The sequence below is a fragment of the Sceloporus occidentalis genome, unplaced genomic scaffold, assembly GCF_023333645.1.
Source record: "Sceloporus occidentalis isolate IW3139 unplaced genomic scaffold, rSceOcc1.0.p SCAF_1, whole genome shotgun sequence".
NCBI lineage: Eukaryota > Metazoa > Chordata > Lepidosauria > Squamata > Phrynosomatidae > Sceloporus > Sceloporus occidentalis.
The window spans coordinates 294717966-294734503 of record NW_028316981.1 but is presented as its reverse complement, the minus strand read 5'-3'; the positions used below and the strand labels follow the sequence as shown (position 1 = coordinate 294734503).

The 16538-nt window shown below is 36.4% G+C and overlaps 1 protein-coding gene across 5 annotated transcripts in view; it reads right to left on the bottom strand.

The window, feature by feature from the left end:
- LOC149324094 (rapamycin-insensitive companion of mTOR-like) overlaps positions 1-16538 on the bottom strand; it is a 112260-nt gene that overhangs the window by 16497 nt on the left and 79225 nt on the right. For 4 of the 5 annotated variants that reach the window (XM_089496305.1, XM_089496333.1, XM_089496313.1 and 1 more), the window contains 6 exons: positions 10612-10721; positions 10402-10489; positions 8501-8593; positions 5932-6038; positions 3800-4029; positions 1176-2205 (listed from right to left, as the gene is read on the bottom strand). In XM_089496305.1, coding sequence (XP_089352431.1) covers positions 1176-2205; positions 3800-4029; positions 5932-6038; positions 8501-8593; positions 10402-10489; positions 10612-10721 — 1658 coding nt within the window. The remainder of the gene's footprint in view (positions 1-1175; positions 2206-3799; positions 4030-5931; positions 6039-8500; positions 8594-10401; positions 10490-10611; positions 10722-16538) is intronic. The other variant, XM_089496326.1, reaches the window with a different exon arrangement.

The following is a 16538-nucleotide window of genomic DNA, read 5'->3' as shown; positions in this document are numbered from 1 at the left end:
CTACGGCTTGCGGGCCGGATGCGGCCAAGCAAGGCCTTGGGACCAGCCCCAGCCCGGTCCTGCCGCCGGAGCCTTTGGCCTCTCGCGTGAGGGCGTGGGGCCTTTAGCCTATCAGGAGGAGGCGGGCAAGGGGGGCAATTGTCTATAGAAGCCTCAGAAACATGCATTTATATTAACATTTTTTAAAAAAAATCAGCAAATTTTTCACGGGTCCTCCATTTTTAATAAAAGTGTCCTCCATTTGAAAATTTTGTCCTACATTTGTCCTTGTTTATTTATTTATTTAATTTTTTAAAAAAAATAATTATTTTTTTTTTTGGCTTGTAAAATTAAATAAATAAATAAACAAGGACAAATGTAGGACAAAATTTTCAAATGGAGGACACTTTTATGTTCAGTACCAGCTTTACCCACTAATCTCTGTGAGACAGTTACCTTCAATGGAGAGGCACAAGGGACAGCTAATTTGTTGCTCCCATCCTGCTATTGTAATTACAAATCAATGAAGGAAGAACAGAACTGGTGGATGTGAGAGTGGTGAGTATGTATCACTGTTGAGGTCTCTGCAAATCCTAGGTCTCTGAAGAGAATACTTTTGTAGAAATATTCTTAGACACTTTGTGTATTTAAATTATAATGTGGCAGGTGGCATTAAGTTTCCTCAAAGCCTAAACAATGAGAACAAAGGCCCCTGCCCAAAGTTGAGAATCATGGCTGACAAAATAACAAAATACAGTGGACCCTTGTTATACACTGGGGTTTGGTTCCAAGATCCCCCGTGTATAACAAAATCCGTGTATGCTCAAGTCTCATTAAATATAATGACATAGCAAAATGGTGTCCCTTATAAAAAATGGGAAATCAAGGTAAATTTATACTTTTTTGGAACATTTTCAAACCGTGTATGCTTGAATCCGTGTATAAAAAATCCATGTATAAGCAGGGCCGACTATACTTGCAGCCAAACTTTTGTATGCCTCATTCTTAGGCAGGAGAAGCTCCTGTGGTAAACACACTGAAGAAGCTCTGTGAGATTTCTTTGAATTGCATGCAACATTCCTGGCTAAAATTTCACCGTTAGCCGCACTGATAACCTATGCTTCCACCCTGCCATCATTTTACAAGACCTGATCTTAGCTATATTTAAGAGAAAAGCTGAAGAAATACACATTTACCTGTTTTGGGTTAGTCGAGAGTCTAGACTACCAGACTTCATTGTGATTGTGTCTGTGAAGAGAACATCCTTTGCTGGAGAAGCCAGAGCTTCTGAATGTGACAAAGAAGGATGCATCCTCTGCTGTTGCAAGCGTTTTAGCGTTGCATATCCAAAGGCATCTCGAGAACTGGTATAACTGAAGTTATAGTCAGCCAGGCTTTTTATAGTAGCTAGTGAAGGAACTTTTAGTGACTGTGCTCTCCGAGGAAGGGTGTGCGAAGACCCTGGTGGGACCAGGGAGACCGAATTTGATTTTGAGAGAGGGAGATGATTAGGCTGCGGGGTTGAACACTGAATTGTTTTAACTGTCTTGGTACTCACCACAGTACTTAAACTCCCACAGTCTGTGTCTATATTTGTAGTGTCCACTCCCATAGTCTCCCTTGAAGGGCTTGAACTCATTGAACTTATGCCACTGGTGGTGGTATCTGTATTGAAACTCAAGCTACGACTTTTGAAGTTTGTTTGTGTAGAAGCATCCCCTATTAGCCTTTCTCGGCTAGTATTTTCCTTGTGATTTTCATGGCCAAAACTTTTTGGAAGTTTGAGATCATTTTCACCAATACTTGGGGTGCTATCTGCATCTTCATTTTGCCTGCTCCCAACAAACGAAGTTTCCAGCTTCAGTGTTTCAATTTTAGGCACCCTGAATATTGGTGTGAAATCATCACCCCGTGTAAAATCCATGCTGCAAGAAGGCTCAGTTACTGTACGATTTCGCCTCAAACCCATTTTGCTCTCTGAGGAAGAGAGCTTGCCACCTTTAGGATCGCTGCTACTCCTATGCTTTTTATTAGGTAAAGTAAGAGAATTTAAAAAGCGATTCTTTGCAAGTCTGCTGGAAGAGAAAAAAGGAAACGGATTGCGATCTTTATCCTTCAAGGACCCTACTTGGTCATAGAGATTCTGCTCTCCATCTTCTGAAATATCTAGGAAAAACGTGCTAGTAGAGGTGCTGCCAACCCTGTCATCTTCCATAATGAACATGCCTAAAAACAAAAGAAAGCACTGCTAAAATATTTTCAATCCATGAAAGTTTTGTAATTAACACCAGTTAAACAAGTCATATGGTTTGCACCACACTCACTCATGCCTGAGGCAAGCCCACAGAAATTAATGGGGAAATAACTCATGACTCTTAGTCCCACTGATTCCAGTGGTTCTACTCTAAGCATGACTAAGTCTGAACCCTACCAACAACATATTATCTGAAAGCAAACTATTCTCAAATCTCTTCATATAATTTTAAAAGCTGAAAAAATTAGTCTTTTACAGTTGTTGACATATACCTTTTTATCTATCAAAGTATATCTCTATGAAATATAGACATATTCTGGGAAGATTCATTTCTTTTAAAAATGTATTCAGATCTTACTTATGTTATAGTACTAAATATCCACTACTTTTGGTACTTCCATAACAATTAGGTATGACAGTAACAATCCAAATGTTAATACAGTTTTGTATATTCCCCTCATATGCTTTTCAGGGTCAAACTAGGTAAGGCACCACATAAAAGAGTGAATGGCTTTTTTGAAGTAAATTGCAGATTCAGTGGGCCCACTCTTAACTGAGAAACCACACCCCTCATGCACACACCACAGTCCCCAATATTGTATGTTCTAAAGTGATAGAGTGTGAGAAGGTTTAGGGTTTGTTTCCCCTCTGAAAAAAGAGATCTTTTTATAGCTGAAAACTGAGGGTGGGGTGTCAGTGGGAGTCTTCTGAAGTGCCACATGAGGCCTGCAGACCACGTGATTTCTACCTCTATTCTATAAGCTTTGCCTTCCTTTGCCCACTAGAGTGTGATGAAGAACTGATTGACTGGTAATGTATTAAACACCGCTTGACCCACCAGGGTTCCTAAGGAAAAGATGAATTAAAAGTTTCACCTTCTAACAGGAACATAAGTGGCCTGAACATATAAGAAAATTAATGCATTTTCCAACAGGAAAAAAACAGTGGTCTAAAACTTGCCAACCTTGTGTTACTTTGCTTCCACTTCACTCTTTCTCTTTTACAAGCAGTTAAAACAGGAACGGATAATTTGATGTCTGAATCTAGAATTATGGATTGTGCACTTAAGTCAATCAGGATCCATAAGTCAGCTTTAAACTAGGATTTGTTGTGGGTTTGTGAATCTGTCCTGTTTGGATTCAACACCAGCATGAGCAAGAGGAGCACAAGTAAGTTGAACTAGCATGCAGCTTACTCACATTGACTCGAAAAAATTAGGATTCATGGCTTAACGTGACATGCAAATACAATAAATGCTTTCTGCACAAAGATCATATAGTGTGCCTGCGTTTTACACGGGCATGCCATATGCAGCTTTGAGCAAATGCTGAAAGCCGCGCCAGAAGAGCCCCTCGTGTGCCCCAGAAGAACTAATGGGCCATGCGCCTGTGGTGTGTGCCTGTGGCATGTGTGTGTTGCACCACAGGCGCGAGCCCCATTACTTCCAATGGTGCTCCAGCATATGCTGATTTCCCTTACGCAGAGATATCTGGAACTGTACCTACGAATATATTTTTCATGGGAAGGAACATTATTAACTATACTGACACCACTACACATGCTTACTTGATGGTGCAGATTCACTTTCACTGTTGTGCCTTGATCCAGTAGATTCAGAGTTCAAGCTAAGTGTGCTGGGAATGGAGGAAAGTTCATTGCAGAGTTGTTCCATGTCATCAGGGACTACTGGCCATGGTTGCCTACGACTGTGTCTCACTGCATCCCAACTGTGATGTTTCAGAATGTCACAACCTTGTTTTGTTTTGGCTATTAAGCCAAGCACGTAGACACATGTCCTATATTTACAAAACAACAATGTAATTTAAACAGATACTTACTTTAGGGTCAACAGACAGCAACTTATAGTTTGGCTATAGAAAATATTTTCCTCCTTGTTGTTTGCCATCAAGTTGTTTCTGACTTATGACAACCCTAAAGTGAACCTATCACAAGGTTTTCTTGGCAAATTTATTCACATGGGATTTGCCATTGCCATCCTCTCAGGCTGACAGATTGTGATTTGCCCAAGATCACCCAGTGGGTTTTTATGGCCAAATAGGGATCTGAATCCTGCTCTTCAGAGTCACAGCCCAACACCTAAACCACTGAACCATGCTGGCTTTCACATTTTTAATTAAAAAAAATATTTTGATTAAACTGGAAAATGTATGCTATAATGGCCTTAATCAAACATGAGATTAGGTATCTTTCTGTGGCCTAAACATGTTAAACTTTTAATTGGAATTCAGGCCAATAGTTTCATATGGCTTGCAACTCTGAACACTTAGTCCTATTGGGGTTCAATGCTCACATAATCCCTTGCTGTGCAAGCAGTGTGACATTTTCCCTACTCTGATCTGAAAGAGTGGAAAGAATTCATGGGGAAGTGTTCTTTGTTTGAAACCGAGATTTTGCAATGTACTATGTGATAAACCACAGTGAGGAATCGGTATAAAACACCCTAGGTATTTATTGTTCAATTAAGTCTTTGCTGTTGTTATTTTATATTTCTCTATGTGGATATATTAATGTAACAGTTAAGAAGGAAGATTGCTCACACTTTACTACATTGAACCCAACAACCAAAACATTCATTTGTTCAGCAGTCACCGCAAGGAATGTTAAGAGTAAGAAGGAAAGATAAGCAATAGGAGCCCAAGGGTTGGAATTGCAGAGCCAACCTGGATAGGGGGTCTATCTCAACATGACTTCTTAATTCACTGAAGTAAATACAATGTCAAATCAGAAACATAGCCACTACAATCAGAGAAGTGATATAACAATCGCAGTACATGACTCTTAAAATTATTATTAATTTTTTTAAAATAACTGGAGGGCAAATACAGTGCGCCCTTGCTTTTTGCTGGGGATCCGTTCCAGACTCCCCGCAGAAAGCAAATTCCGCGTATGCTCGAGCCCTATTTAAATGAATGGGGCTCGTGCATGCAGCGGCATGGTGGTGTCGTGCACACCATGCGCACACCCCATTAGTCCCTATGGGACGCACCACCCCTTCCTCCCCAGGCGGCTTTCAGCGTATGCTGAAAGCCGCGTATGATGCAGGCGCACTGTAATACAGAACTTGACATAAAAAATATAAAGAAAAATTTAGTTTACAGTGTGCCTGCACCAAATGCAGGAGCACTATACACAGCATCCAGCTTACACGGAAGCCGTGCTGCCATTAAAGTAATGGAGCATGCACTGACTTGAGCACGCACTCCATTGTTTCCAATGGAGCACGAGTATACACAGATTTCCCCTTATTGGGGGGATCTGAAACAGATCGCCTGTGTAAGGGGAAGGCCCGCTGTACTAGCAAAATCTTTTTGTCTTTGTTGTCTGGGAATTTCCAATCTATTTGTCTATGTTTGGAAGGATGGAGGTACAATTGTCATCGCAAAACAAATGTATGTGCTATATCAAAAGGACAGTGGCAACCAATGACTATCATTAATATTGTCATGCATGGAAATCTCATTTTCAAACTAGAAAGCAAACACTTTATGGCAGAAATAAAAAATGTATCTCTAGGCAATTTGTGATTCACTTTTTTCATACATTATTTGTGAAGAATAAATGTATAAACCAAAGGACAAATCATGTTTTATGAGTCCAAGAAAAAGGAAACAGTGCAACTTCCCTGCACTATTACAAACACTTGACAAGGGCATTTTTAATTTTCATATTATACTTACCCTCTAACAGACAGAACCTCACAATTCTGGGCCAGTGCCATTATATCAGGAATCACATTTTCTTCTTGAAGCAAATTCAGACCCCAATTTGAAGATCCAATGTTTCCCTGAAATGTAAATATTTTTTGTGAGCATACCTGTAACACTAAGCTGAGACTCCAATAAACCGGAGAAACAGTACAATATGGAGAAGTAGTAATCACTCTACAGTTTGATTTTCCTACAGAGGTTTTGCATAAAAGCTAAATAATTTCTATTTACATCCACTGCTGAGTCTTTCACGGACATGCTGCCTAAAATTTTCTTATCCACTTCTCTCCATGGATCGAGACAGTAAACAACAAATTAATATACAATATCAGTTAAAAATGTATAACATCTGTTAAAAACACAAAACATCAATTTAAAAGTACAAATAAGACAAATACATATTAAACCAATTAATACATATTTAAAATTCATCATTTGTAATTCATAATTTAAAAATCAGCTGGCCTGTTGAAAGATACTGGTCTTTAATGCTGTTTTCATTCAAACAGTGTATTCAGCTGTTGAATCTCTTCCAGCAAGTTGTTCCATAGTCTTAGGGTGGCTGAAGAAAAAGTGCTCTAGGTGACAGCTGCCAACCCAATCCTGGCTGAGTGGAGTAATTATCCCCCAGAAAACCTGAGTGTACAGGGCGGATGCTGTAAGCAACCTAGACCCAAACCATATAGGGCTTTAAATGTAATAACCAATTTAGTATCTTTTCATTGGCAACCAGTGGTGTGATTTTAATAGTGATGTGTGAGGATCACTCCTAGATGTACCAGTAAACAATCTGGCTGCAGTATTTTGAATTAACAGAAGTATACAAATTTGGTACAGAAGTAGCTCAATGTATATCATATTGGCAAGGTCCAGCCTTGAGGTTACTAGTGCATTATGACACCCTTCCCAATAAATACAGCATTCTGGGCACCGCAGCTAAAAAAGAGTATTGACAAAATGGACCATGTCCAAAGGAGGGCAACCAAGATGGTAAAAGGTCTAGCAACCAAGCCTCGTGAAGAATGCTTGGGGAATCTGACCGTGTTTAGTTTGTAGAAGAGAAAATTCAGAGATGATGTGATAGCAGTCTTTAAATATCCAAAGGGATGTTGTGTTCAAGTGGGAGAAATCCTGTTCCATGCTGCTCCATATACTTGAACATGAATTAACTGATTCATATTAAAAGTAAAGAGATTCCAACTAAATATTAGAAAGAACTTCTTTACTGTTAAGAGATGTTCAACAGCAGAATAAACTGTCCCAGAGAGTGGTGGACTCTCCTTCTTTCCAGATCCTTAAATTGGATGGGCATCTTTCAGGAGTGTTATAACTGTGTAATCCTGCATAACAGGTGGTTGGGCTGCATGGCTCCTGTGGTCCCTTCCAACTCCATGATTCTATGATTTCATATTTTGTGATCATATTTGAATTTGTCTTTCAGTACTATATTTTCAACAACATACAAATTATCATCTAACTAGGACTACATGGTTGGCACCAAAGTCTTCCTGACTGTATTAGAAAAGTTGTCTTTTCCTTAGTAAAGGAGCCTTTGGCTGCAACCCAGAGTTAGAAAATATGCCCATATACCCAAACTTTTTTTTTCCTTTTTGAAGACAGACACTCCAAATTCTTTCTTGGTTTAAAAAGACAAAAGATTTTCCCCACTTTGGGGGAAAGGAAGGATATAAATAAAGTGATTGGCTGATTAAAATCACATGTATTGAAATCTAATCAATAAATCCTGGACACCATTCTCTTAGTAAAGAAGAATTAGTAAACAAGCCAAGATTTTTTAATGACATCACCAAAGGATCATCTGGCAAGACCACGAGAGAGGGTCTTCTCAATTACTGCTCCCAAATTTGGAACCCCCTAACAAATTATACTAAACTAGTTTCACTGGGTTATTTTCCTTCCTGGTGAAAGGCAAAAATGTTCTCATTTAAACAAGTGTCTAGTTCTAGCTGATGGCAAAATTTACTTTTTTTTACTGATCTGGTTTCATTGATTTGTTTTTACATTTTAAATTTTGCATATTTCAAAATATTTAACTATTGGTCACGATGTTACTGATACTGGTTTAAATTTAATGATATGCTCTTTTACCCATCTAATACCATTTCACAGACAACATTCTAGAACTACTTGATATTAACAGAGATTATGGATAACTAAAGTGCACCCTTTTTGCAATCCTCAACCCTTCTTCCCCAGACCACAATTTTCTAGTAAAAAAGGGGGAACTACTTTTACTAAAAGTCTCCAGGATCAACACTTCACCTTTTAAACAGACTGCACCCTCTCACAAAGTGTTTAATATAAAACCACATTATTATTTGTTTCATAAACAGATTTGGTTTTCTGGCCTGTTCTGATGTTGTTTCTTGTGGGATGGGTGTGTGTGGCATTTTCAGAAGCCACTGTAGCCTCTGAAAAGTCCCTAGGACAGCAAATTGTTCCACAGACCTATTGATGCCCAAACTGATATAAATACAGATAAAAGGAACAATGCGTGGTAGAATTTTTTAAGACTAACCAATGCCCAGAGAGCTGCTTTCAGTTGCTTAATCCCTTCCCATTTATCCAACATTGGAGAACGAACAGTGTAACTCAGGTCAGGAACAATACTCTAAAGAATAAAACAACAACAAAAATAACAAAACAGTTTCAGTATATCAGGCTTAATGTTATTTAATTGCTGAATCTCCCTTCCTGCTTGTGTGTTCAAAGAAAATGCAAACAGGTTATAGATTTTACAACATTAATTAAATTGAAGCAATATATTTAAAAATGTTAACAATTTAATTGAATACCAGTACTTATATCAGAAACCATTACTGATAAAACTGGAAGATCACTGAACAACTCCAGTCAACAAATTAGAATTTTCCCATTTCAGAGACATATAGCTCAAATAGTATACAAGGTAGCTGACATTCTTTTTTTCTTCAATCCAGAGTTGCTTTAAATCTGAGAAATCAATGCAGCTATGAACTAAAAGCAGTACTGATATGTACATTTCAGAAATAATCAGCTGTTCTTTGGTGGTGTATTTCAGAATCTACTCATTGTGTTCTTACAATACTTTCACAGTTGTTTCTTGTATTTTACTCCAGAAGGCCAGGCATGAAAGAACAAGATGATGATTGGATGAATTGGAGATACACAAAGGTAACAATAAGAATGCATTTCTTGTTTCTACACTTCTTATATGAAGGTGTAACTGGACTTGCAAAATTGCACCATGGCAGCTCCACAAATCTCATGAATTCAGCTCAGATGTTGCAGTGGTAGAAGCATGAAATAAGAAAACAAATAATTTCTTTGCATCTCATCCTTCTTCACTTAGCTATACTCAGTGAGTTGAACATGTTAGTCATCTAACAGACTCTGTATTAGCTGCTAAAACTTTCTTTACCTTTAACTCTGGACGTTATATGAAGTTCATTATATTCCCATGCTATGTAGGAAAACCACAAGGCAAAAATTCTACAGGCAGAACTTTCCTAGCTAAGGGCAAACATTTATGAATACATGCTGCTCATATGATTTTATGACTCTTATGAGTTGCAAGCATACTGAAGGATGTTCATATCATGCTTCCAAGGAATGTAATAAATTTCAAGTAAAACTATTTGTGGTTATGGAGTAGCTTAATAATATCAAATGCATTAATGAAACAAGAATATATTCTGATTTATGAGTCTGTGTAATTGTGAAAAATGACAAAGTGGAAAACACAAAAATTTGGAAGGACAAATTTAAACGACAATTTAAATTATGAAAATATCACTGAAGTTAGAGATGACCCTTAACTAGCTCTATGTTTGACTACCTTTCCCAAATACATTTACAGCCTACAAGATACAGATTTGGGGGGGGGGGGGGGGAGAGGAGAGAGAGGAAGAGAGAATTCCGAGTATGCCATAGTAGTTTCACTTGTAACAGAACACTTCCATGCTTTACAGGGTTAAGTAGCCTCTGAGGCTGAATTTCTAAAAGCCAGATGGAAAAAACCAGAGGAATGCCATATCTAAACTGCAATCAGTTCTATACACTTTAAAATTATTCCCATCAGCTAAAAGAAGAGGTTATGCAAGATACTCAGAAAAAAATTACATTGGTCAGTCTAGCAGAGGTTTATTTCACAGAACAAATACTCACACATGACCTATGATTTCTTGGCTCCCTTCTCTTACTTATGGGGCCTAGCTAGTAAAAGCAAACAACTGCCTTGGGTCCCATTTTGGGAGAAAGCTAGAATATAAGTTCAATAAATAATTGAATAAATAAATAAATAAAAACTTGCCTTGTAGGATAACACACACTGTGCAACTGTGAAGCAGTAATATCCAAGTATAAGCTAAAGAGAGTTCTAAGAAGGTTGTAATGTATATGTTACCTTATTATGAATCAGCTACATTTAAGTTTCCTCACCTGAGCTTCCAACAAATGGCAGCCTGTTTTGTGGTGTACCAGTTGGCCATAAAGGTGAACTGGCAGATAGACATGTGGCCGCTGCAATCTAGTAGAAAAAAGAATGGTCTGTTTGCATAGAATTATTACAGTCTCAAAGCCATTGCATTCTATGTAGCCACTGCTTTAACAACAAAACAAAACAAAACGATTCTGTTCTACTTAACTTACCTTTGGTTGCTCCGCCGAACATAATTATCACCATCAACAGGTTTCCGGTAAGTAGTTAGTGCTTCATTAAGTTGCTCTTCTATCAAGTCAACATATTTCAAGTTGTACTCCTAAGATAGTAACAGAATACAGAGCCTATCAGAAACATATTTATTCTAGAAAAGTTGTGATGCAAGTAAGAACATTTCCACCACTTCAAAAAAATTACTGCTTTCAATAAAAATTGTAAAATAGTTAAAAGTTCTCTTGTCATGGGTTATACTCTTGAAATTGTAAATACCATTGATTCATACCTAATAAATGGGTAAGCTGATATCTTCTAACATTTACAAGATTAGAGTGCACTGAAAATTACACTAGGGATATAAATCTTAACTCATTTTGTTCCTGCAGACAAGAATGACTAATTTAGCAATTTTTTTGTGTTGCCCAAGAATACCAAGGGATGTACAGAATTTGCCCTTTTTCAACTACAGTAGAGTCTCAATTATCCGACTTTTAACCCATTTGCAAGGATGCAGGCATGTAATTTGCTTTCATTCCCATGCAAGTACAGTGGAAGTCAAAAGAGCAGGGCGGAAAGGGCAGGCGAATAACAGCGCAGAGAGGGAGCTCGTCCCGCGCTGAAACTCCCCAGCGGTATAAGACCCAGTAATAGGGGCTTTTGAGCCCAGAAATTGGGTGATATAGCACTCGAAGAAGTGCTGTTTTGAGGGGCTCAATAGGGGTTCCAAAGCCCCCCACCTTTCCCCACACTTCGAGAGGTTTGGAGGAGCCAAGGGGCCAGGAACCCGCAGAGCAGCCAGTGCCGTTGGAGGCAGCCTCGGAGCAGCGGCCTGCTAATAAAACCGCATTTGGCAAGAAAGAGGATAAATAAAATAAATGAGGAGAGAAAATAAGAAGGAAGAAAGAAAAGAAACCCTTCCAAATAAAAGACAATAAGAAGTAGAAGAGTAAGGAAGGTTAAAAAAAAAATACCTCCATTAAAAGGAAAGTTACTGAGGTGAAAGAAGGTGGAAGTAACAGCTGTGAGAGAGATCCGAAGGAAAGAGCTTGAAAAGACGGGGAGGAAAGAGCGGCGGAGCTGGGAGAAAAAGGGAACCTCCAAGCCGCAACGAGAGAAAAAAGGGTAAAGTAATACCAAGGGGAAACATATATCTCCTTCAAATTAAAAGCCAAAAGGCAAAAACAAAATAAATGGAATGACTGAACTTTGCTTTTTGTAAAAGGAATTTAAAAAGATAGACTGAGAAGGAGATAATTGAATAAAGGAAACAGCTGTTTAATAAAGTTGAAACAAGGAGGATGTAAAGAGCAACTGAGTAGCGAAGCGGAGGAAAGAGAGACTGAAAGCAAATAACTTGTTGATATAGGAGAAGATATAAACATAGACTTAGATAATTCAGGACAAGAAGGAGTAGTAACTTAAAAAGAAGAAAGAAAGAAAAAAAGGGGGGAGGAGGGAATCATAAGGGAAGAATGGGGGGTGAAATAAAAATGAAAATTGGTTCAATGAATGTGAGAGGAATGAATAAAGCACATAAAAGAAAATTATTATTTCATTATTTTGAAAAAAATCAATATGATATTCTATGTATCCAGGAAACGAAAATTAGAGAAAATGAAATTAAATATATACAAAATAAAAAACTGGGAAATATATTTTGGTCATCAGATGGGAAAAAAAAGGAAAAGAGGGGTAGCAATTTATGTTAATAGGAAATATGAAATGAAAAAACTCTTTGGAGATAAAAGTGGTAGATATATACAGCTGTTGAGATTGAGCATAATAATGAAAAAATGCAAATTATTTATATATATGCACCGCTAGAAAAGAAAGAATCTTTTTTTCATGAATTAAATGAAGAAATGTTGAAAATAAATGGCCATAATGTAACATTGGTGGGGGATTTTAACGGTGTATTGGTTCCTCAGAGAGACAGAGAGTCAAAAAAGAAAATAAAGAAACAACAGGGAAAGTTACCTAGAAGATGTTTTGAAATGTTAGAGGAACAAAATATGGTGAATGTATGGACACAATTATATGGTCAAAAAAAGGGATTTACTTATTATTCTGATACACATCAATCGAGATCTAGAATTGATATGTTTTTTGTAACAAAAAATTTAATACCAAGGATTAAAAAAATGGAGATAGAGCCAAAACTAATATCTGATCATAATTTGATAGAATTAGAGATAACATGTAAACAACAAAATAAAGAATGGAACTGGAAATTAGATGAAAATCTAATTAAAGATGAGAAATTCGTAGAGAGGTTGAAAGGTGAAATCAAGTTATTTTATAAGGAAAACAACACAAATGACATTCCCATGAAGACAATATGGGATACGGGTAAGGCAGTAATAAGAGGATTATTGATAAAAAGGGCCTTTGAGAAGAAAAAAATGATTAATGATAGAAATTTACAAAACAAACAAGTACTGAAGATATTGGAAGAAAAATTAGAGATATAAAAAATAAAAAATTGAAGAAACAATATGTAATATTAAAACAACAGTTACAAATGCAGAATATAGAGGAAATAGATAAAAAATTAAAGAGAATTAAACAAAAGAATTTTGAAGGAGCCAATAGAGTTGGTAGGTGGTTGGCTGATAAGTTAAAATAAGAAAGAGAGAAGAAACTGATAACAGAAATTAGATATAAAGATAAGATAACAAATAGACAAGAGGATATTAAAAAAGCATTCAGAGAATATAATGCAGAATTATTTAATGAAAAAACAGACAATATGGAAATTGGAAAACAAATAGAAGAATATCTAAATAAAAAACGATTAAAGAAATTACACAAGAACAAAAAGAAATGATCAATAAAGAGATTACGAAAGAAGAAATACAACAAGCAATAAAAGCTCAAAAAGAAAATAAAGCCCCTGGTCCAGAAAGATATACAGCTTTATTTTATAAGATCTTTCAAGATGAAATTATTGAAATGTTGCATGATATGTTTAACAAAATACCGAATGAAGGTAAATCTGGGTCATGGGAATCGGCTAATGTGAAACTAATACCAAAGGAGGGAAAAAACTATTCTGATGTGAGAAATTATAGACCAATTGCACTAATGAATACTGATTACAAGATATATACATGGATATTGGCTAACAGAATAAAGAATATACTGAGGCAGGTGTTGAAGCAAGAAGGGAACAAGCATTCACAGGTCTTCAAGCAGCCCAGTCCCACAAAGGGGGAAAAAAAAAAGAGGCAGGCTTGCTTATATCCTCCCTGAGGCAGGTGGTGAAGCAAGGGAGGAACAAAAACTCACAGGTCTTCAAGCAGCCCTAGTCCAACCAAAAGAATATACTGAAGACATATATAAATATAGATCAAAATGGATTTTTGCCACAAAGGTATCTTAGAGATAATATAAGGACAGTAATAAATGCAATTGAGTACTATCATATACATAAAGAAAAAAAGGTAGCTATAGTAATGTTAGACGTAGAGAAGGCTTTTGACCAAGTTAAATGGAGATTTATGTTTGATGTATTAGAAAAGATGGGAATGGGGGGATACTTTGTTGAAAGTGTTAAACAAATTTATAACCAACAAAAAATACGAGTAATTGTGAATGGTGAAAAAAACAGCAAACATTGATGTAAATAAGGGGACTCGTCAGGGGTGTCCATTGTCTCCCTTATTATTTATTAGTGTTAGAAGTACTAAATAATTCAATTAGAGAGAATAAGAAAATAGGAGGACTAAAGATAAAGGGACATGAAATTAAATTGAAGGCATATGCTGATGATATGGCTTTGATAGTGGAAGATCCTACACGGAATCTAGAATATGTTTTAGCGGAAATAAATAATTTTGGAAATTTATCTAGATTTAAGATAAATAAATCAAAAATGGTAATGTTAACAAAAAAATCTAGGAAAACATGAAGAGGACGAATTGGTAAAGAGATCTGGCATTCAAAAAGAAAAAAAGTAAGGTATCTAGGGATATGGTTATCAGAGAAAAACACCAATTTGTATGAAAACAATTATAGATCTATGTGGCAAAAAGTGAGTATGGACTTGAAAAAATGGGAAAAAATTAAATTTATCACTTTCAGGAAAGATCGCGGTGATAAAAATGAACATCCTACCTAGATTAATCTTTTTGTTTATGAACCTCCCAATTATTACAAATAATGGAATATTTAGAGATTGGAAGAACTGGGAAAGTTTGTGTGGAGAGGCAAAAAGGCCAGGATTAAATGGATAATATTAAAAAAAGAATCTAATAGGGGTGGATGTTCATTGCCAGATCTTAAATTGTATTACTATGCATGTTCTTTGTTATGGTTTCAAAACTGGATCAAATTGGATAAAACTAATGTAACAGATTTAGAGGCGGTCAAATTGAAATATGGTTGGCACGCCTATTTAGAATATGGAATGGAAAAAACTGATAAAGAATTTAAAAACCACATGATAAGAAGATCATTAATACAAATATGGAAAGTAATTAAAGAAAAGTTTTATAGTGGGATTCCATTATGGATATTGATTCAAAATGCCTTCTTTAGTGGAGAAGTAAAGAAAGATAAACAACTGTGTTATAAGGAGTTATTAATAATAGATCCAAAGGGAGAAATAAAAATAAGATCAAAGCAAGAATTAGAGACAAGTGGAAAAATGATAAATTGGTTGGAATATTATCAAATCAAATCTAAATGTAAAGAAGAAATGAAGAAAGGTGAATTTGAAATTCAACAAAATATAGACAAAATTATATGGGAAAATGATATAGGAAAAGTATCTAAATTGTATAAAATATTGATTCATAGGGAATTAGAGTTGGAAATGGTGACGGAAACAATGATAAAGTGGGCTCAAGAAATTGGACATGGCATACCATTTGAAAATTGGTAAAAAGCATGGATGCAGTCAAATAAATTTGACTCCCAAGATTTAAAAGAAAACTATTTAAAAACAGCCAATAGATGGTATTACACCCCACTGAGACTTTCAAAAATATATAGAATACAAGAAAATTTATGTTGGAAATGTCAAACAAAAATAGGGTCCTACTATCACGTGTGGTGGACATGTAAAAAAATTAAGAAATTCTGGAATGGAATACATGAAGAGATACAAAAGATAATTGATTTAAAATTTCCATGTACTCTGGAATTTTATTTACTTAATATGACCTCGGTATTAGGAATAGAAAAGGAAAAGAAATACTGGAGACTGGTATTGTATTTGATAACATCAGCTCGAATTGTTTTGGCCAGATATTGGAAATCGAAAACAACACCTAAAAAAGAGGAACGGTTGGAAAAAATAGTGGAAGTGAGAGAATTGGATAAAATAACGGTGTGGAATAGAAAAAAATCAATAGACTATTGGGAAAGAGAATGGCAACCCTTAACAATGTATTTGAATAATTTAGGAGGAAAAAAATGTAAGAATATATGAGAGAAAAACATAAATGGATAATGGCTAATATTTTGATGTTTGTGTAAGCTAAAGGGAAGGAGATTGGGAAGAAGGGAATAGAAGTAAGAACGGAAGTTCATGGGGGATGTATGTATATACAGTTTATAAGAAATAAAACTGTGATGTTAATTTGTATATAATATTGTACATGTGAAAAAGATAAAAACAATAAAAAAGCAAGTACAGTGGACCCCCCCCCCCCCCCGGCGTAAAAGAAATTCTGAGTATGATTTGAGTCCCATTAGAAGTAATGGGGCCTGTGCTCGAAACGGTGTGGCAGCGCGGTGGGCACGCGCACCATTACTCCTTCTGGCGTGCAGCACCACTTCATCCATCATGACTTTCAGCATATGCTGAAGGCTGCATATTCTCTTCCATTCAACAAAGGAGAGTGAATTTAGGTAATTTTCATGAGACAAAAGAAGGGGCTGGGTTGATATGAAGTGGGGAGGGGGGGGAAAGGGG